At 38.4% G+C, this 22,420-nt stretch overlaps 1 protein-coding gene across 1 annotated transcript; it reads right to left on the bottom strand.

The window, feature by feature from the left end:
* Positions 1 to 1,443: 1,443 nt before the first annotated feature.
* LOC128935709 (vasoactive intestinal polypeptide receptor 1-like) lies at positions 1,444 to 21,328 on the bottom strand. Its single transcript, XM_054274213.1, has 13 exons — positions 21,305 to 21,328; positions 20,546 to 20,645; positions 17,123 to 17,230; positions 16,271 to 16,380; positions 13,945 to 14,042; positions 11,519 to 11,651; positions 10,940 to 11,093; positions 8,762 to 8,822; positions 7,296 to 7,365; positions 6,667 to 6,758; positions 5,879 to 6,008; positions 4,512 to 4,553; positions 1,444 to 1,632 (listed from the first exon to the last, which is right to left on the bottom strand). The coding sequence occupies exons 1-13, from the start codon at positions 21,326 to 21,328 to the stop codon at positions 1,444 to 1,446; spliced, it is 1,311 nt and encodes a 436-aa protein (XP_054130188.1).
* Between the last annotated feature and the right edge of the window lie 1,092 nt (positions 21,329 to 22,420).

The following is a 22,420-nucleotide window of genomic DNA, read 5'->3' as shown; positions in this document are numbered from 1 at the left end:
GGGAATTAGAGGAGGAGAAATCAGCTGATGTAATTTAATTGTCTCTCGCAACTGCCCTTTGGGAGTGGTATAAAGCTCACTCAGGAGAGGTTTGGGAGCCCTGCCTGGCTTTGTGGCTGCACACATCCAGCTCCAGGAGGTGGCAGTGGCTCCACACAGAACACACAGCAAAGCTGAACACAGCTTGGAACAATTCTGCTGCTTTCCCAGCTTTCCAAAAAGCAGAACATCCCTGCCTGAAGCATTCCTGACTCATAAACACACCCACAGGAACTCAGGTGTGTCACCAAAAAGGGATCAGGGCTCTTCTCACAGCCCAAATCAAATATTTCTGCAAGAAATTTTAGCACTCCCCGGGATTATTAACCTTTTATTTTATAAAGCCTCGAATGAAACGTTCAAACTGACACAAATTAAATGTACAAACTCAAATGAAATATCCAAACTGACATGAAGTAAATGTACAAGTCACAACAGCTGTAATTGCCACTTGGATTTTATAGATGTACATCATACATTTTGGATACAAATTCTCATTACTATGCTCAGCAACAAAACACAGGAAACAGAGGTTACAAGTTGAGAAGAAGGTCAGAATACACAAAATTACTCATTACAACAAACATATGGCATTGTGACAGATGGGTTAAATGCCTAATTAATAAACAACTTATTAGAATCATTTATAGAAGCTTGGAAAATTCACCTCTTCTCTAATAGGACTAGAGATGAAGCACCTAAAATCAGCAAAGAGATTTCCAGGAGTCAAATATTTGCTGACCTAAATAATTAACCAAGAGCAGGGCAAACTGAGGGACTAGAATACAGGGTTTTTAAAGCTGAATTGATACTGGGACTCAGAGAGTGAATGGATGGCTGTGTTTATGTAAAAATAAAGTACACAGACATTAGGTAGAAAAATCATAAACATTATTAGAAAAATCATAAACTTATGTTTCTATAGTTGTAAGTAAAAATATGCCTTAAGTAAAAAACTGTATTGATAAGATGGTGAAGGGTTTATAATGTAGGGCTGTGGTTGTATAGGATAAACTAAGAATTTAGAAGTTATAACAGAAGCTGATGTGTGTGTGACAGAAGCCATTGGATAAAAGCATCTGCAGTTCAGGAGAAGTAAGTAAAGATCAAAAAAGCAAAATAAACCTTGTAACAACTGTCTATTGCATTAGAAAGTTCTATATTGTCTTGTAACAAAGAAATTATGACTACTCTGAGCTATGGCTGACTGCCTGCTCCTCTAAAATCTCACAGCCTCTGAGACTGTTGTTTATCTGAGCAATAAACCATTCATAGCCCAAAAATAGCCCCATCCCTTCATTATTAGGGGTGAGAGCTCCTGACAAAGGACCACAAAGGACCCAGTTTGGCCACCTCATAGGTGGAACATTGCAGAGTCCCAGCCACCGGGGCTGCTGGAGCCCCTCAGACAGTGGTGACACCATCCTGGAGCACAGAGGTTCTCCTTTTGGGGCTGATCTTGTCCAGCAGGGAGAGCTGGGTGACGTAGTTCACTGGGCTGGCTTCTCTGGACAGAGCCCCGTGCCTGTGGCTGAAGGTCAGGTACTCCTGGTGCTGCCACCTGCACAGCTGCTTCTTCAGCTCAGTTTGAACCTGCAAAGAAACAGAAAATTAAGGCTTAATGAACACTGGATATGGCCAAAAGTATGCTTGAGTACTTGGCCCAGATAAGCCAGGATTAAGCCTCGAAACATTTTTAGAAGAACTTGATCTCTGTCCTTATTCCTTTTGAAAAGAAACATATTTAATTTCAAAAATTCAGAGGATGGCATGCAGAAATACATTTGGACATCAGGGCAGGTCAATTCCAATATTTAGACCCCTATTCTACCGTTAACCACACAGACAACCCTTGAGAACAATTTCATGGATGGTTCTCCGGATCTTCCAAGAATCTAATAAATAAGAGTTCATCAAAGGTCATCTACTTCAGAAACGTAATTTGAAAGTTTTGTTTGGGTGCAATCCCACAGTATGTCTTCTGAAAAATCATAATTTCTACCCTGTATTTTTGATATGATTTATTGTCAGATTATAAGGTTTCAAAGTGGGTCTCAGAACAGAAAATGGTGAGAGTGGATTGTGTTCATGGTGATAGGCTTTTTGGAACCAATTTTGTTTTGCTTGAGGAAAATACAGAAAGCTCTACTTTCTGTAGGGTGGTCAGAAGTAAAGCAATATGAATGGTCTGGTTTCAGGATCAAATGCCGGTCCTGTTAAAGTAGAAAAGGAGACTAAAGGCTGTGACAGCAATAGGAATCCACTGAAGAATTAGTGAACATTTTCAAAGATAAGAAAACAAAAAACTTTGAAGATGGAAGTATTACGGCATAATTATTGAATATTCATGAAATGTTGCTCTGCTGTGGCATGTTCTGTGCAGGTACTGAAAATGTATGAATGTTGTGAGTTTAGAGATCACAACATTCATACATTTTGGTGAAAGAATACAGTTCCAGTTGCATCATTTCCTCCACCAACCCAGTGTTCCAGCTCTACCCCAGCAAACTCAAGGCCCTTCAGCACTCCTCAGTTTCGTCTTTACTCATAACACCTCCCCTGGCAGCAGCACAGTCTCTCACATTGTCACAGACACTCAAAACTGAAGAAACACACACACAGAGAAAATAATAATTAGTTTTTATGATTGCAAGGAACCACAACAGATGCACTGCCAAGCGGTAATGAGTGGCCAAGCTGCTCCAGCAGCAGTTATCCCTAAGAAATGTGGAAAAAAGCCAAATGCCAACCCAGCTTCATCTTGGGGCCAGAGATCAGGCTCTGCCTGTCCTGCTTTTAACACCTACTGCATTTCTGTGCTGTGGGGTACAACATGCAAGCTATTAAAAGGCTGTTGAAGCAGTTAAAAGGCTGCTGGCAAGGAGTCTGTGATACAGAGGGCAGGTTGGAATACAGCTTTTTGTATTCACAGCTAAGTCCTGAAGGCACTCTCTCAGAATGGCCATGATAAGTTTTCCTAAGTAACAAAGATAGTTTAGGAATTACTCACAGGTAGTTACTCATAGGTAGCGTTACTTGCACCTTGCACCTCCTTTTAGCCATTCCTGTGAGGTGCTGGAGTGTGTCCAGGGAAGGGATGGAGGGATTGGAGAGTAAATCCTGTACAGGAGGAGCAGCTGAGGGGCTCAGCCTGGAGAAAAGGAGGCTCAGAGGGACCTTCTTGGTCTCTACAACTCCCCGAGATGAGGCTGTGGGTGGGAGTTGGCCTCTTCTTCCAGGGAACATGGACAGGAGGAGAGGGAACAGCCTCAAGTTGTTCCAGGGGAGGATCAGTTGGACACCAGCAGGAATTTCCTCCTGGAAAGGGTGCTCATGCCTTGGGAGGTTTGGAGTGCCCATCGCTGGAGGTGGCACCTGGAAGTGGCACTGAGTGCTCTGGGCTGGGGACAAGGTGGGCATTGGGCACAACTGGGGCTTGGAGGGCTTTTCCAACATTAATAATTCCATGTTCTATGAGAATTGTCCAAGTTTAATCCACTGCAGAGACTGAGGCCCCATTAGTGTGTCATTCTCAACGCATTTATTGACTTTTCTGAGAATGAGATGCAGTTTAACGTTTTCTCATCAGTTTTGGTTTGTTCTGCTCTTCTGGGGAAAAGTGCCAGCAAATTTAGTGACGTTTTCAAATGATAGGGTCACTGCATTCTACTGCAGGGAGTTTAGCCAAATTCTACCAATGTTATAAAAACAGGAAAGAAAAGATTTGAATAAAAGTCTTGATTGCATGAGCAGACCTGGGAAAGGGAAAGGAAAAAGAGAAATAGGAAAGGGAAAGGAGAAAGAGGAAAGGGGGAAAGGAGGAAAAAAGGGGGAAGGAAAGGGGAAGGGGGGAAAGGAAAGGAAAGGAAAGGAAAGGAAAGGAAAGGAAAGGAAAGGAAAGGAAAGGAAAGGAAAGGAAAGGAAAGGAAAGGAAAAGAGAAAGGAAAGGAAAGGAAAGGAAAGGAAAGGAAAGGAAAGGAAAGGAAAGGAAAGGGAAAGGGAAAGGAAAAAGTAAAGGGGGAAAGGGAAAAAGTAAAGGGAGAAAGGGAAAAACTAAAGGGAGAAAAGGAAAGGAAAGGGAAAAGAGGAAAAGAAACGGAAGGGGGAAATAAAGAAAGTCACCAAGAGAAAATAAATCTAGAGAAAGTCAGGAGCTCTACAAGGTTTCCACTGAGTTGTCATCATGGTAGCTATCAAACATAAATCAGGAGAAAAGTGCCCTGACAGGAAATTCAGCAACCATTTTTTAAAGGGTCATTGCTTCAAAGTTTATTTTGTGTCCTCCTGCCAGAACTGTAAGAATACAAATAAAGTCAACAAAGCTACCAAGGGACAAAAAAAGATATGGGGATTTCATGGTTTCAGGAGCAGATCAAAGACAGATCTGTTCTGAAAATAGGAAAAGAAATTAAAAAATGAGAGGGAACTGTGAGTTTTAAAGGTTTTGATAATCTCATATGCTTGCTACTCACCTCTGCATTTGAGAAGCAATACAGGAGAGCAACAACAAAACCCTAGGACAGGGAGGGTAGGGGAGAGAAAAAACATGGATTTAAAATCTGGAATCAATAACAGACATGAAGTTTCATTCACAGTATGTGTAAGACAACAAAGAATGCAGATTTCCCAGTTTTCTATTGGAGTTCAGGCAGCGTGACACTATTTATTGAGTTTTCATAATAGAATTAAATTTCTCAGTGAACTTGTGAAATTTTATATTTATTATATTATATATATATATATATATATATATATATATATATATAATATTCCATAAATATTAATTATTTATATGCAATAGATATTATTTCTTTATTGTCCAGAGACAAAAAAAGATAAACTTGCTGTTCACTGTATCCTACAAACAAATTCTCCCTCAGATAAGGGAAGCATGGGAGAGGGATCATTTGCAACACATGTCAATGTGGACAAGTAAGTTGTGGTGGGGTACAGGGGAAAGGGGATGGGAAAATAAATCAGCTATTCAGTACAAAATGTACCACACAGGCCCTGACCCTCTCAAATCCATGCTCTGAGTAGTGGAACAGCAAAATCAACAATGAGATATTAACGTGGTTCACTGCTCCTGAAGGGTAAGGGCAGAGCAGGTGGTTATGTACTCTTATTCACCACCCCTCTTATTGTTATTACATATAAAATCATTTTCAACCAGTTCACCTTCATCCACAGACTGGCCTTCACAGTGTTCTGTCATTGTTATTCAATAAGCACAGATATTTTATTTATTTGGTGATTATTCATACAAAGTCTGACCCGGAGATTTCAAATAATAAGGGAGCAAACAACAGAAGAGCTCGCGAAGGAGCGAGATGGGATGTGTGCACTGAATTTGTATGCATTAATAAATCCTGCTCTAATAAACAGCCTGAAGTGGGGTGGTGTCACTCACATACTTACGAAAAATCCTTTTGCCAGGATTTCTTCTCCTGGCAAGTTGAGAAACCCCAGCTTCTCCATGCTTTGCTCCTCTGGAATGTGATTTGAAGAATTGTTTACCCAGCATGTGAATTGTTTTTACTTAATGACCAATCCCAGTCCAGCTGTGTCAGGACTCTGGTCAGTCACAAGCTTTTATTGTTCATTCCTTTCTAGCTTTTTGATGTCTCCTCTCTCTTTCTTTAGTATAGATTTAGTATATCATTTGAATATATATAATTTTAATATTGTAATATAATATATATCATAAAATAATAAATCAGCCTTCTGAAACATGGAGTCAAGATTCTCATCTCTTCCCTCATCCTGGAGACCCTCAAACACCACCACAGGATAGGACAGACCAAACATGTCAGGGCTGTTCAGTTTTTGCCCATCTTACCTGAAATGAGCCCAGGCCCAGCTCGATGTAAAGCCGAGCCTCCAGCCCAGTGCTCTCAGGGAAAAATGCAAACACAATGTAGTGCACCCCAAAGAGGGGGATCAACAGCAACGTGGACTTTGCAAGTCTCCTGGAAAAGCAAGAATTAAAGAAAAATGCACTGTTAGAAACAGGGAATGAGTGACAGCAATTATTATATTTTGGAATATTTTAAAATTCAGAGAACAGCTCCAAATGGAGGCAGCTGTATTCATTTGGAAGAAGAAATTTGGAGAAGTTATGGAAAGGTCTTGTGACTGCATTGATGGGCTCCCCAATGGTTGTGAGGGGTTTGTAAACAGCCAGGACCAGGCTTAGTCCTGTTATTGCATCTTTCTCTATTTATTTATATCTATTTTATTTTCTTTTTTCTCTATTTATTTTCTCTATTTAATTTATCTTGTTACTGCAAAGAATTTATCCTGTTACTGCATCTTTTTCTATGTGAATTTATGTGGAAAGGACTGGGAGTGAGAAGGATTAATCACCTGACATTTGGTGTTTACACTTTCAAGCTTTTGAAGTTTCATACTTTATCATTTCACTTTTCTCTTTGTCCCTGACATATGCACCCCACCCTTTTTGCTCTGAAATAAAAATGAGATGTGATATTTGGGATGAAAAAGAAAGTTCACATTGTCATTTCTGCTCTTTCTATTAGAAGAGGAGTGGAACATTCTGTTCTCCTACCCATAAAAATTTCTTGCAGCAGTTAGAACAGGTCAATCCTAAGACACAGAAATACTTACACAAAGTGGCTTGAATGGCTCCCTCCTCCCTCCTGGGATTTCAGTTTATGGACTAGAATCCTGATCACATTAATGAATATAATAAAGTTAATCTGTAAAGACAAGACAAAATCTGTAAATTTACTACAATCCAGGACATGCCTCCAGTTGATACAAATAACTAAAAATCCCCACTTTTAGGAGCTGCAGTGCTATAAAGCAGTGCTCATCCCTTCTCAGCTCAGATCAATAGCTTTACAAATAACAATTATATTTCCCACCAATATATACTTGTACATAAAATATGGTGAAAGTTTCGTTGAATTATTGTAGACCAACACATCTTAATATCATTTTATGTCTGATAAGAATGCCTTGTACTGCTGCTCAGAACATTAAATTTAGATTTTAAATTTAGATTTTAAACAGTCTAAAGAAGTCCCCCCCTGTTCTCATCATTGTTTATGACGTGGATTATACCAGATACAGACCTAAACACTAGATTGCTCTCTCCCTAAATTCAGGTGTTAAAAATTTGTGGATAAGAGAGATTTTTTTGTCATAAGTTACAATCATAAGAACTCATTTTAAAAGCACACTAGATAAAATTATTTACATGCAGAAACTCAAGGGAAAATAAAACACCTTACCAATACAGTCAGCAGGATGGGGCCTTTGATGATCCATAACACCACTCCATTTTCATCATCATCCCAACATCTGGAACAACAAACAAAATCAGGTTTTTTATCTGAACCCTGGGAGCTTCCCACAACACACAAAACCACCTCTGCTTCAGGAAAGGAAAGTGGTGGACACTAAGTTTATATCACTGTCTAAATGTCCCTGGTTTCCCTGTGGTCCAATCTAAAGAAAATCCAATCAGCAAAAATCACAGATTGAAGAACCAAAGCAAAGTAAAAAAACACATTTGTATTTTTAAGCTTCTTTCCTGCTCTTCTTAGCAAGTAAACTTCTTATTCAACTCTCCTGAGTTCTGAGCAGGTGGGTATGAAATAGAATCTTTTCCAGCTGATGTGCAATGATCTAAAAGCCTTCAGGATAGTTTGCAGCAAACAATATTTCTATCTGGGGCTCATATTAAAAGATACGGATAAAAATAAAATAAAATAATTGAATGAAAACAAAAGAAGAAATTACTGAAGACAATGTTGATTGTTTGGGAAGTTCTCATTTGAGGAGATTAGGGTTAGTTATTTATGGCTGAATTCATACAGAAACAGCAATTTTCTTGAAATACAATTATTTCAAGGACCGGAAATAGGGAACTTAAATGACATTTCAATAGTTAATATGATATTCTCAGGTTTTCTTGCACCACATATGGACATGGATAGCTTACAGCAAACAATATTTCCATCTGGAGCTCATGTTAAAATATACAGATAAAAATAAAATAAAATAAAATAATTGACTGGAAACAAAAGAAAAAACTCCTGAAGATAATGTTGATTGTTTGGGAAGTTCTCATTTGAAGAGATTAGGGTTAGTTATGGTTGACTTTATACAGAAACAGCAATTTTCCTGAAATGCCATTATTTTAAGGACTGGAAATAGGGAACTTAAATTAAACTTCAATAGTTAATATAATATTCTCAGGTTTTCTTGCACCACATATGGACATGGATAGCTTACAGCAAACAATATTTGTATCTGGGGCTCATGTTAAAAGATACAGATGAAAATAAAATAAAATAATTGAATAGAAACAAAAAAAGAAATTACTGAAAACAATGTTGATTGTTTGGGAAGTTCTCATTTGAAGAGATAGTTATTTATGGTTGAATTTATACAGAAACAGCAATTTTCTTGAAATACAATTATTTCAAGGACTGCGATTAGGGAACTTAAATGAAATTTCAATAGTTAATATGATATTCTCAGGTTTTCTTACCCCACATAAAGACATAAAAATCACAAGACTTAAATTATTTTCTCACTTATGTAGAAACTGTAAAAATTAAAAGTACAATTTTGAATAGTGAAAGTTTTTTTCCCCTTACCTTTTTCCGTACACATATTTTTTCCCCCTCAAAAAACCAGAACACCACAAAAATAGGAATTTTTTGTGTTCCTTACCCCAGCTCTGACTTACCCAGTGTTCTGTTGATGGATTCGTGTGAGGACCCAAGCAAACATCACAGCAGTGGGAGCTCCTGAGCAAACCAACAGGAACACAAGAATTGGTTTGAACATCCTGTCCCATAGAATCTTTATTCCAACAGGTTCATGTCACGGACATATTTTCTGAAAAATCCTTTTGCTAGGATTTTTTCTCCTGAGAAGCTGAGAGGCCTCAGAAATGAAATCTAAACATTGCTTATCTGCAACAGGTGCATCTGTGATTGGTCTAATGTGAATTGTTTTTACTTGATGACCAATCACAGTCCAGCTGTGTCAGGACTCTGGTCAGTCACAAAATTTTATTATCACTTTTTACCCTTTCTTTGCCAGCCTTCTGATGAAATCCTTTCTTCTATTCTTTTAGCATAGTTTTAGTATATAATTTTCTTTTAATATAATATATATCATAAAATAATAAATCAGCCTTCTGAAACATGGAGTCAAGGTTTCTCTTCTCTCATCCTGGGACCCTTGCAAACACCACCACAGGTTCACAGTGCAGTAGGTTGGATTAAAGGTCAATTTATGAGTCAGACAATTTTCAATAACTTTATGGAAGAATTTAATTTGTAGTTCAGGGAAAGAAAAAAAAAAAAGAAAGGAATAAAAGGGCAGGAGAATGAAATCATAACAAAGGAGAACAGGGGATGCTTTGAAACTTTTTTTTCAGAAATAAATGTAAAGAATTACTTGAAGGTTGGGGTAGGAATTACAAGCACTTATGAAGCTGGAGTAAGCATTTATTTCGCTGGGGCTCTTTTTTCTTGTGGATTGTGGCCAACACCCTTTGTACAGCAGCTAGAAGAGCTCATAATTTTGCCCTAAAGACTCTAATCACCCCAGACCTATCAGTTGATAAGAATTCCATGAAAATTTATCTGTATCCAGTGATTTCTAGCCTTGCTTTATCACTGCTTATCCTTCTGTCCTTCTACATTTTTGAATGGGGGTTTTTAGGGCCTATAAAGCAGAAATTGCTTTTTCTCTCCTCCTGTGGAATTGAATTTTCAAAGACTAAGTGACTTTCAAAGCTGCCACAAAAGGATTCTAGTGTGAAACGGGTGACATTTTCACTGATTATTCTATAGAAATACTGGGAATTTCTTTCTAAGTATCATTTGAGACATGTGGGAAGGGCTCAGAATTTGTCCTTCCAAATTTTTGCCCTGTGCTCAACTCCTTTAAGCTGGGACCTTGTTAAATTCAAGTTGGCTTTTTAATTAATGAAAATAAACATTTCCCTCCACATCGCCTGAGATGAGAGTTATCCCTGAGGTATCTCTCACCTTCCACTGATTGCAGAAGGAGATGAGGATTACCACATTATTAATTGAGTTGTTTGCTTACTTATCTCAAGTTGGCCATGATTAATCAAGGGCTGAGAGTCTACTTTCAGACTACCCTATTTGGAATAGCTCCAAAAAAAATTTAATTACATTAAATAAAGTCTAAAAATCTAAAGGTGAAGGATAAATTAATATTTATTCAGGGTAATTTGGATTTCACTTCTAACTCAAAAAATGTCATTGTAACTACTCAGTTTGGGTGTCTGCATTTTAGACCAGCCAAGGTGAGACATGGGAATGTCTGAGAGTCACAATCAACAATTCTGAGCAGTGAAAAAAAATCCTATTTATTTCACATTCCTATTCTGAGTATCAGAGATAACTTCAATTGCTGTATCACCTCAAAAGATTCCCTCAAGTCAGGAGATCTCTGAAAATATAAGAAAAACAGAGTTGTTTGATTCCTAGGCCTGGACTCACATGATTTAAGATTAATCTGTCAAATTCTGCTTGCTAAAAACAAAAGGCAACTTAGTCACTCAAACTTCTTTAGTCAGTGGAGGAATTCGAGATATTTCTAGGATATTATCCAGCCATATCACTCATCCTCTTGAGGCCTGGATTATTCACCAGCATGGTGCAAATAATTGAGATATAAAAGGGAATACAATGATGTGACTTTGGAAGGGAACAACTGAGATGAAAAAGGGAATACAATGATGTGACTTTAATGTAACAGCACTGGATGAATGGGCCACTTCTCTCTGTAAAGTGTCACCTTTGACAGGCTCATTTCACCTGAAAAAGCAGATTTTATCCAGTTCTGCAAGCAACCAGAAATACTGAGGAAAGGGAGTACTAACCCCAGCCAGTAAATATGAACCACCACACAAACTTCTTGTTGGAAACAAAGGTGAGCAGCAGCAGGGTTTGCAGGTAGATCCCTTCGATGAGAAGCCAGAAGAAATTGGCTAAAATACTGAACTGGAAGAAGGCCACAGCAGCCTTACAAGCAACCTGGAAGAGCAGAGGAAGAAAAACCTTTTAGGTCTACTCTTGTAATGGCTGGTTTCTATAGAAACATACGAAAAATTCAATGTTGCCACAAAAGAATTAAGAAACAACATAATTTCTCTATGTTTAGGACTTCATAATTCAAATTAACTTTATTTTAGAGTTTTGAAAGGGAAATATTGGGGTTTTTTTTCTCACAGATTAAATTCTTTACTGGGAGAAATTGTTAGAGCTTCATTAGAGTCAACAGACCTAAATGTCAAAGCTGAGTGCAGCCTTAGCACTTGGTCTTTGGGTTTGTATAAAACTGTTTGTTTAAAGATTTCAGCTTTAGCAGTAGGAGAAATAGGATGAAAATATCTCCCTGTTGCCTTCAGGTAAAGAATTAAATGTTCAGTCAAGGGTGAGAGAGAGGGGAGGTTCAGTACCGTGGACATGAGGCAGTGGTCCATAGTTTCATCTGCAAACAAAACAGCATCTTTGGTGAAAACAGCAACTGCTCTCAAGATAAAGGAGACAAACAGGTGCATGTGGATGTAATTCCGTGTGCAGTGGAATTTTCTGGCATGGGAAGAGAAAATAAAAATTGTTCTTTGAGAGAAGTTTCTCAGAATCCCATCAAAAGTCAAACAGGAGCACACGAGACTGCAGGAATCTTGCCAAGCAATAAATGATCTGTCACTATTTAAAAGGCAGACAGAGAGACATGAGGGAGCAGAGATGCTGTTACCTTCTTCAGCTAATAAAAATTCCAGGCTAATTTGTCCTTGGATCACCACACTTTTAAAGGAGATGCCAGAAGCAGAGAGTAACTGTGGGAGTGTTAGGCTGGGTATAATAATACCTCTTAATTATTTTAAATAACATTTTTGTTAAACAAGCTTGAATCAGGCTTTTCAGCCCCTTTTGGGTCAAAGAAAGGATTGAATTGGTGTCAGTCATGGTATGGGATGGCTGCCAGAGCAGTTGCCCTAAACTGCATCAATCTGATGAGAAGCAGCTGAGGGAGCTGGGAAGGGGCTCAGCCTGGAGCAAAGGAGGATCAGGGGGATCTTGTGGCTCTGCACAGCTCCTGACAGGAGGGGACAGCCAGGTGGAGCTGGGCTCCTCCCCCGGGTAACAAGGACAGGACAAGAGGAGAAGACCCCAGGTTGTGGCAGTCACCCAAACTTGACATTGTATATTAAGGAAAACGTCTTTATGGAAAGGGTTGTCAATACTGGCACAGGCTGCCAGGGAAATGGTTGATGCCTTAAGTTTTAACTTTCATATTTTCCATATTCTGTACTGCATTGGTGTATAACTCTGAACTTCATATAAAGTGTTAGCAAGTTCTCCTCACAGTTCAGTCACACAAAACACTCCTTTTCCAGCCCCAGAACCAAGGACGCCATTGCAGCTTCAGGCCCAAAAAGTGCAAACAACAGCAAATTGAGGAGAGCAATCTGGGAGGATGGGACTGCGTGACCTGGAGCTGTAATTGTACAATTAACCCCAATATGGAAATGGACCAAAACTTATAAAAGTTGAAAACTCATGACCCAGTGTCCATCTTGGGTCCATTGTGGGTGGAGCCACGGTCAGGCTCTTGTACTACCCAAGGTGTATCCTTTGAAGGATCCTTTTAATAAATCCCTACTTTATTCCTTTAACTCTGTCTAGACTCTGTTCCAGGTCAGCCTCTTTAGGCATCAGTTGAGTCCCCATCTCTGTGGGAATTTAAAACACAGGTAGCTGTGGTGCTTGGGGTCCTGGGTTAGTGATGGACTCAGCAGTGCTGGGTTAATGGTTGGACTTGAGCTTAAATGCCTTATCCAGCCCAATATTCCTCTGATTCCCTTTCCCTAGACTGCCCTGTGCACATTTTGCCTTGAGCTGAAGGAATCTCCCTCAAGGTTTGGACACATCAGCCTCGTGCTCCTGGGTCCCTCTGTAAGGGCCACTGTTGCAGACATCTTTTCATTAAAAATCCTTCTTTAGGATTTTTCCTTCTGAGAAACTGAGAGGCCTCAGGAACAAAATGTAAACATTGATTATCTGCTGCTGTGGAATGCAACAGGTGCATCTGTGATTGGCCCATGTTGGATGTTTATAATTAATGGACAATCACAGCCCAGTTAGCTTGGACTCTCTGTCCGAGATACAAACCTTTATTATTCATTCCTTTCTATTCTTAGCTTAGCTAACCTTCTGAGATGAAACTTTTCCTTCTATTCTTTTAGTATAGTTTTAATGTAATATATATCATAAAATAATAAATCAAGCCTTCTGAATATGGAGTCAACATTCTCATCTCTTCCCTCACCTGAAAACCCCAGTGAACACCATCACAGGCCTCGACCTTTGAGATTGCCAACCCACTCCAGTCAGGGACATTCTCTGTGCTCTGCCTCAGCCAAACTCCAGATCCACTTCCTAAGAACCAACATCATCAAATGAGGCATTGAAATTTAATTAAATCCCTTTTTTATAGCTCTCAGTTATGGAAGCAATGGCCTTTCACAGATGGAATGGACAATTTAGGAAACTCTGTTCACAGGACATGAGATAATGTTTCTGCAGAGTCTGTCCTGCCATGCACTGTAGGAATGATCAAAAAATGTTAAAATTGATCTAAAATTAGAGCATTTCCACTGTATGGTGTAATTAAGGAGATTAACAGAGATTGCCCAGCTTGGTTGTTTTAACATTTAAAAAATTGCAGCACGAGTAGAGAAGGACCCACCACCATCAAAGGAGTTATTTCTTAGAATGATTAGAAAACAACCATTAAAAAATCCCACAAAACAAAAGCACAGAGGATTTGAGAGAAATTGTCTTGATGCCTGCTGAGAAAAAGCCCATTTATATTTACCTGAAGGCAGCAAAGACAATTAGAGCTGTAATGAGCGACGTCACGGATGCTGCATAGCCAGCGGTGTAGACGAGCCAAAATGCAGAATAATAGGATTTCTGTGGGGGAAAAGAGACACAGCCCAATGCAGGTGGTGGTGCTGGATGCATCCTGGGGTGCTCATTCCACTGGGACACATTTCCCTCACTCAGTCCCACAATCTCTGTGTTGTTTTTCATGCTCAAAATCTGTTTCAGGATTTTCCACCACTAATAAAAGTTTTCCTTTGAGTCTACGTAACCCTACACAGGAGAGAAGTTTCACTCTCCACAGGCGCATCTGACCTCTCTGAGCATGTTCTGCAGGAAAATATTAACTGTGATATGTAAACACCTTCTCCCATGTCAGTACATAAAAACTCTAGAGCACTGAAACATTCTGGTAAGAGATTTGTGAAGCTGTTACTTTAGACCTGGGCCAAATTCAATAAGTATTGATTTTCATAAACAGCTACAGCTGAAAGAGAAATAAAACTTTCAATTTTCTGGTGAGGAAGCTGGAACATTGATAAAGAGTTACATCAGGCTGTGAAGGTAATTAAAAGCCAAGGAAATCACCTCACAGTCCTTAATTTTCTGGTCAATTCTTCCTTGCTGTGTGTTGTAGCACCGTCAATTTTTTTTTATAATTCCCTTGTTTTCAATTAAGACTTATATCCTAAGAAATCCAAATCTATGTTCTAAAAAAAAAATAAAGCTTGTTTCCTTGGCTTTAACTATGCAAATTTTATTCTGATTCACTACAAGATCACCTAATTATTTAAAGTCTCATGACACTAAATTCTCTGAACCCAGGCAAATTTCCTCCTTATAAACCCAGTGGACACTTTGTTCTCTAGCTGATCCCAAATCTGTTTATACAAAAGGCTGCAATTCTAGGTTGAGTCAACAAATTAGCAATTTTAAATAGATCCATAAAGAGATCTTGTAACCCTGACATGATATGAATCATCCTGGTGTTTCTGCAACAGTCCTGATCTTTTAAACAGTATTTTCAAAACACAGACGAACATTAGAAAAGAGGTTATTTAATTTAATAATAAAATGTTTGAATTATTTTATCTGGTTTTGTAGGATGGATTAAGAAACAACACTAAGTACAAAAGACATCATAAGTGCTCACTGCACATACAAAATACAGAGCAAGTGGTTCTATTAGAACACAACTGAGATTTTTACTCACTTCCCTATGTATGCAGTGCAGCAGAGATTGCTGATTTTATCTTCCTTTTGTAGTCAAACATTGTGGATTTGACTGGAATAATAAACTAAACACAGCCAGAGCACAAACAGCAGCTCTGTGCAGAAATCACTGTGAAATATAAATATAGCTCCTTGCTGATTTTAGCCTAGACCAGCCAGAAATTATGCCTGGCTTAGCATAATGCAGGGATTGCTTGGAGAAGGCACCTGGAGAGTGAATTTAGCCCTGTGGGAGAACTCCATGGGGCTGGAGATGTGTGCTCCAGAATACACCTCCTTTTATTAATTTACATCCCTCTGAACTGTTCAGATTATTCCCAGCATCTTTCTAGAAGGCTTTTAAGCAGTTGTTTAAATTTTCTAAGCATTTATTTAAGCTTTAAAAAACATTTCTCTTTTTTTCTTTGCGAAGCACAAATATTCTTATTCATCGAAGGTCATTGAGCTCCAGATATGAACTCCAGCAGGATGAGGAGGAATGTGGAAATTTAAATCATATCAAGATGTGGATGTGAAAGAAATTCTGAAGCTTAATTGAGCATGAATGATGAATTTCACAGAGGGAAAATATTCACTTCCTGCTCCACTGAATACCTGAGATAAAGTGGGGAAACACTCAGTGGCATCCAAGAGCTCCCTCCTAAGGGTGTGTGTTGACCACCAGGCTATAAAGTTAAGAAATATTTTTTCTATGGCTCAAAGAAAATCTGGAAAAAAAATACAAATAGGAGGGATACAAAGGAATTTTCCCTGAAAAAAAAAAAAACCAAAAAAAACACAAAAAAACCCCCGAGGACAGGTGGGTAGGATTTCCCTGGGAGATGTGTGCATTATGAGGATTTACATCACCTCTGTCAGGGAACCAAATCTTAGTTTGGACAGTGAACTAAGCATGAGTTTAACCAAGAGGAGAGTTTTGGATGAAGAGGAAAGTGCTGAGTGCTGCTCACTTGCTTTATATTAAAGCAAGTGATTTAATTGTTAAACAAATTCTAAGTATACCTAAATTTTTTGGGTTTAGCACTGAAAATGGGTAATTTTCAGTTACTCAGGAGATGTTCAGCAGCAGGAAATGAAACTCCCACCTGATCCTCAGGTCCTTTACTGGAACCTTCATCAAAGCCACAGGCAATGGTGTATGGTGGGAATGGCTCTGACCAATATTCCTCCTGTGTGCAGTTCCTCTGAAGGAAACCTGCCATGGGAAAACACAGCAGAAAATCAATTAGGGGTGGTGGTGCTGCTTTTCTGTAAGTTTTGATGAGTAGCAACAATTTCTTATCACCCCTTTGGTTCCTAAGTTAGGGACTTAGAGGTTGAGTCATGTTCAGTGAGATTAGCTATAAGAATGACAATATTCTCTATATCTATCCTTTAAAAAAATTAAGGGACATGTTCCCAGTCATTTCAAGATGCAATGGGACTTGTGCATTTCATATGGGAAATCAACTCTGCAAATTCATTCCTTCCACAGAGGAAATCAAATTATATATTCACAACATATTTTGGGATTTTGGGCAAAGCCCTGCGCCATCTTTTCCAGGCTGGAAGCTCCATAAAATTTTTAATCTTGGTCCTGCTCTGACTGCAAGATTGTACTGGCTGACCTTAGGATGTTCTTTGTAATATTAATTAATGTACAGTTTTATAAATCAGTGATTCTAGGACATATTCCTTTATAAATTTAGCAGCATGGTGCACTTGTCCATTGTATTTACATCACCAAAGGATTAAATAATTCAGTAGAGCAAAACACAAAACACAAGAGTGTCAATACTGATCCCAAGCCAAGATGTGTATCTGGATAATTATTGAATGCTGACTGACATAAGAGCATTGTAAATCAGGAAAATATGAAGGAATCATCAACTACTAGAATTAATTTCAATGAATTTTTTTAAAAAAACAGGGATAAGAAGAAAAGGAAAAAATCTTGCCATGTGTACTGGTGAATTCTTCAAAAAATCGTGGGCAGGGAATTTTAACCACTTCTCCAAAAGTGGCTCTGGGCCAGCAGGTTAAACCATCCCACTCTCTGGCACATCCTGTAAAAAAGAAAAAAAAAAAATAAAAGTGCCTCTAAATAAAGAAAATCACAAAGAACATCACACATTTGATCTTCCATAATGAGACTGTCTCTGGCTTTCCCACTCATTCACATGCAAGAAGAGCCACAGCAGGACGTGCAGCTCTGCAAATGAAGAAGTGGAGTGTTTTCCTGTTCTCTTTGGATGCATCCTTGCTCACACTTGGTATTCCAGCTGGACCTTCCCCCTCCTTATCTCATGAGAGATAGGTACCTGAAATTCAAGCAGACACAATCCCAAAGTCAAATCAACTGCAGTTCTTTTCTGTTGTCAAAACAAAAGCCACCGAAATAAAAGTATTGAATAACGATTAGCACTTGAGATTTCTCATTACTCCTTTCTCATTCCTTGAGATTCCTCATTACAGAGTCTAACTGAAATTAAAAGTCAGCATTAAACTCTTTATTTCATGTTTAAACATCTACCAATTTCACCCGGCTTAAAGGAAATAAGGGCTGAAGTCCCAGTCTTAGGCAATCAATGGCATTTTTGTGATGCATTTCCAAGGGGATTAAATTCATCCCAAACTAGAACATCTCAGCATTATAACAAATGACCCTCACTGGGAGTGGGTTTGAATGTGGAATTCATGAGGTTTTCCCTAAAGCAGAGCCTGCTGGCTGATGACACAGGGTGTGCTGCTGGCTCTGAGCTCCCTAAAAAGGATTTTCAGAAGTTCCAGTGCATCACAGCTTTGTCACGGCTGCATCGCACTGAGACCTCAAGCTGTTGGCAAGTGGACGTGGGGGGCAGCACAGAAAAATTGCCAGCATGTAAATGTGCCTGAAACAATAAAAAAAACCATCAGGCTCCAACCAAAACGAATCTCTAGGTAGTCATAAGGGGGGATAGAAAGCAGGGTTTATATAAAGTTGGGTTGGGAGATGTTTTTTCCTTCCATGATTCTCGTCTGCGACGGATGACGAGGCAAATCTGAAGTTGTCAAGTTGAAATGTGGAAGCAATTCTTGCCTGTGGCTGAGCAAAGTTCCTGACTGACTTTCAAAAGGATAGTCCTGAGAATCTCCCACAGCATCATCCTCACATCACCCTCAGGAGGATGGAATTCCTGGTATACCCAATTTTCCAGGGCAAACAGAGGCCCTCATTCATTAGCCGTAACTTTAATTGCCTCAAATAAGTCAGCTAATCTGCGTTATGTTCTTTTTGTGAACAGAAAGAGACAGAGCCTTCCAGAGCTGATTCATCCCAAATATTGGTGCCTTCTTCCTGAGGACAGGACGAATCACACTCTGCAGATACCCGGCTCTCACTGATGCTTACAGCCTAAACTCAGCTGCTAACTGTCAAATTAATGAAGCCAGGTAATATCAGCCCCACTTAGACATGCAGTGGCCCCCACACTTAGCAGCTGAAGGGGTTTTTTCTTAGAAAAGCTTGGCAGATTTGAGGGGCTGGGTCTAAAACCCTATTTTATTTGGTAATGTGGAGTTAAAAATTCTATTTGTGCGACCTTGTGCAGGAACAGAACCTGCATGTCTTAAATCTTAGAAATTATTATTGCCAGTGACTTCTACAGTTTATAGCAAAGAAACTGCTGAGTGCAGGGGCTGAAAGGGAATTTTTCATCCAAGGTTTTCAAGAGCGTGGTGAGGTCCAAATCACTCAAGTCTCCACAAAGAAAACCACAGTAGGAGTTGACACCACAGATATTTAAGTCTTGTTCAGTAATCCAGGAATTTTTAGACAGTGAAGGTTAAAAAAAAACCAAAAAAACACCAAAACTGGACTTAAAACTTGATTCATTTGACCTATTTTGCACATCTGCTCCAAAATTAAAGGAATTTCACCCTGGATTCTGCTGTTGGCATTCAGTGGACACTGCTCCGTAAAGGAATAATGTGGAACTACTTCAGAGTAAAATCTCTGTCACACAGACTGACTCCAGCACAGATTCTCTGTGACTGCTGAGGTCTGACTCTACAAACTGTGATCCTTCTATTTGCTTAGCTGAGCTCCTGAAAAATGAAACACAAGCAATGAACTTGTACCTATCTCAGTGTAACTTTATCCTCCAGATAAAATACTTGGGATAAATTAAATTTAAATTAAACTTAAATGATGTTCGCAGTTTTTGGATTTTCACATATTTACCAACCGGCCAAATTTTTTTTTTTTTTTGCAAATTTTCCTCAGCTCTAATATTTAATTCCAAACTATATTGAGAAAAGCTGTAAATATCAGAACAGACTTTTCATTGAAGTCTTATCTGGAGAATAAAAGGTGGAAAGGGGAGCTTTGAGAAGCTCAGAGAGGACAAGGTGGAAGATTTTTTTAAAAGTTTAACTGAACTCTCAGAGATTTTTATTTCTTTTGTTACAAACAGGATTCTAAACCCATGTCATTATTTTTATGTTGAAGAGGAAGATGCTGGAATGACATCCTCTAATGCAGCTAACAAATAATTTTTGAAAATGCCTAATTTATACCAGAATTTTTTGTGGTGGGTTACTGTGTGTTCTAAGTGCAAAAGGTCCAAGAGCCATTTTGGACTTTAATAAAGTGTGTGTGAGAAATAGCACCAAAATAAAATAAGAAACTAGAAAATGAACACGAAGCATGAGAATAATTGGAAATTCTGCAGAATAACATGAAAGACAAAGGAAATATTATGGGGTTAGACCGTGATTCTCACCAGGGTGCTAAAAGCAGACTTCCAAGTTGTTCCAATAATTCTATCCCAACCAAATGCCTGAAGTATCTTTGTCTCATAATTCCTCTGTAAGGAACAGACATCTAAAAATTCATGGAACTGAAAAATCTCACTGAGGTGGATTCAAATTTTTCTAAGCAAAGCTGACCAGAATAAAATATGGCTGAATTTTTGAAAGAGTCTGAACATTCTGAAATTCCATGTTGAGTTATTTCTGAGCATGTTTCCAAAACCCCAGGAGGGAACAACACCTTACACAGCATTCTAAATATATTTTACAGGCTTTGTTTTATGTTTTAGTTTTAAAAATTTGTATCATGTGATAGACTTCTAAACACCACCACAATAAATCTTTACAAGCAAATAAATAATGTTTAAAATGGTAAAAATGTAGTATTTTTAAGAACTTGGAATTTTCTTTAACTTCCCCCCCCCCCAAAGAATATTTTCACCAAATTGGAATGATTCCCAACGTGATACAACTTCAGTAGGGTCTTCAGTTCCTTCTGGGGGAGTTTCCTTGGGGTTTTGGATGTAAATAAAGAATACTTCAGTAAAGTGAGACATTCCAAGCCAGGGGATGCCCATCGGGACCTTTACCTTTAAGATCAGGTGAGGCAGATTCGTTGTGTTCCGAGCACAGAGCCTCCTCTTTGACCACCTGCTGGAATATTTTGCATTCTGGGTGGATTCCAGTAACCTTGGAAAGAGAAAGACAGAAAAAGAAAAAAAAGAAGAAGAAAAAAAAAAAAGGCAAAAACCCAACCAAATAAAAACAAAGAAAACCACAAAAAAACCCAAAAAAAACCAAAAAAAAAAAAGACACAAAAAACCCCACAAATACAAAAAAAAAGCCAAAAAACAACCAACCAAAAACAAACAAACAAAAAAAACAAAAAAAAACCACACACAAAAAAGGGAAGAACTTCTGTGATTATCAGAATGAGAAAAGCCAGTTTGTACTTCATGATTTATATCTTGAGATCTGTGAATATGAAAACTCTAGCTGAAGCTGGGTTTCCCTTTTTATAAATAGAACATATACAGCACATCGTCTTAAATCTGGATATTTTATCCTCTTTTTTTTTTGCAGTTGTTTTCCACAAAATTTAAATGATGGTCACAGTTTTTGGATTTTCACATATTTCACTAACTGGCCAAAAGTAGATTAATTCACAAGCTGTGGGATTATTCATGTCAAGATCTCCAAACTTAAATACAGCCTGACCACAGAAATATTTCCTCTCCATAAAACAAGTAACATTAAATAATTATTTAAAGAATGCTAGTCTTGGCCGTAATTTAATCTGAATGATTGAAAAATTCTATAAATGTGTTATCCAAGGATGTTGCACATACCTTAGACTGAGGAGCTGCTTGCATTTTAACAGATGAAGAAATGAGAAAAAATTAATGACTTCACTGGGAATCTTAAGGAATTTTTTTCTCTCACAGGTAAGGGTACATTTAAGCAGCTAAATAGATTTCCAGACAGCAGTTGTTGAATAGGGTTTAAATTAATCCTCTTAGTTACAGATATTTAGTCCCATTTATTGCCATGTATTTTGCTTGACCTCCATCTCCCCCTCCAGAAGGTTTTGTGTCCCCTGTAGTCCTGTGTCATCACTCTTGTGATTGTGAAATGTTCTTAATGTTCTTAATAACATTATCATTAATGTTCTTAATTAAATGTTCTTAATAACCTACACAACCCCAAAACAGCTTCCTCTGCAAAGGCAAAGAAATTCTGAGAAAGAAATCACATGCCAGTGTCCACGCTTGATTTATCTCATCTTTAGCAATCCTTGGGAATTTCAAGGGTGTCTCAGTCCCCCAGTTACATCTCAAGGATGTGAAACATCCCTCAGAGGTAACCCACAGTCCAGAAATTGTTGGTGCTGGTTGGGATGTTAGAAAATATCTCAGCCCTCTTGTGTAGACTCTGCATTAAGTGTAGACTCTACATCAGTCCTGTGCAGAAGTCTCAAATGCATCATTTGAAATCTCAAATGCATTATTTGAAATATCAAATGCATTATGTGATGTCTCAAATGCATTATTTGAAATCTCAAATGCATTATTTGATGTCTCAAGTGCTTCTACACCTTTAGGAAACTGAACTAAACTGAGTAAAGCAAGCCACTGAACTGGATACTGGACCAAATATTGGGATATTGGGATCTTCAAGACATAGGGCTTCTTATATGGAATACAAATTCTCTTTTTGTGTCCTGTTGCTTGCTTCTTTCTGACCTATGCTATTTAGGGCAAAGCCAGGGGCTCGGTTAGCAGGGATTTTAATGGAAAAGGATGGACTGAAGACTTTTCAACATATTTTTGAGGAAGACTGTAGGCCCTTTTAACGTCTAATGACTTTAAAAAGTCAGTGCAGATGCAAACATCACATCCATATTGCCTTTTCAATCTCAGAAAACTGATTTATCAGCTTTCAAAATGTTTTCAGTGAGCAGAGCA

This window comes from Melozone crissalis, unplaced genomic scaffold (genome assembly GCF_028551555.1).
Source record: "Melozone crissalis strain CALT ecotype California unplaced genomic scaffold, PUWL_Pcris_2 ptg000016l_1, whole genome shotgun sequence".
NCBI classification, from domain to species: Eukaryota; Metazoa; Chordata; class Aves; order Passeriformes; family Passerellidae; genus Melozone; species Melozone crissalis.
This window is presented reverse-complemented; position numbering and strand designations above follow the sequence as displayed.

Coding starts and splice junctions, on each gene's coding strand:
- LOC128935709 (XM_054274213.1), bottom strand. CDS start 21,328: ATGCAAGCAGCTCCTCAGTCTAAG. Junction 16,381..17,122: donor AGAATTCACCAGTACACATG/GCAAGATTTTTT, acceptor TTCCCATGGCAG/GTTTCCTTCAGAGGAACTGC. Junction 7,366..8,761: donor ATCCATCAACAGAACACTGG/GTAAGTCAGAGC, acceptor TTGTTGTTCCAG/ATGTTGGGATGATGATGAAA.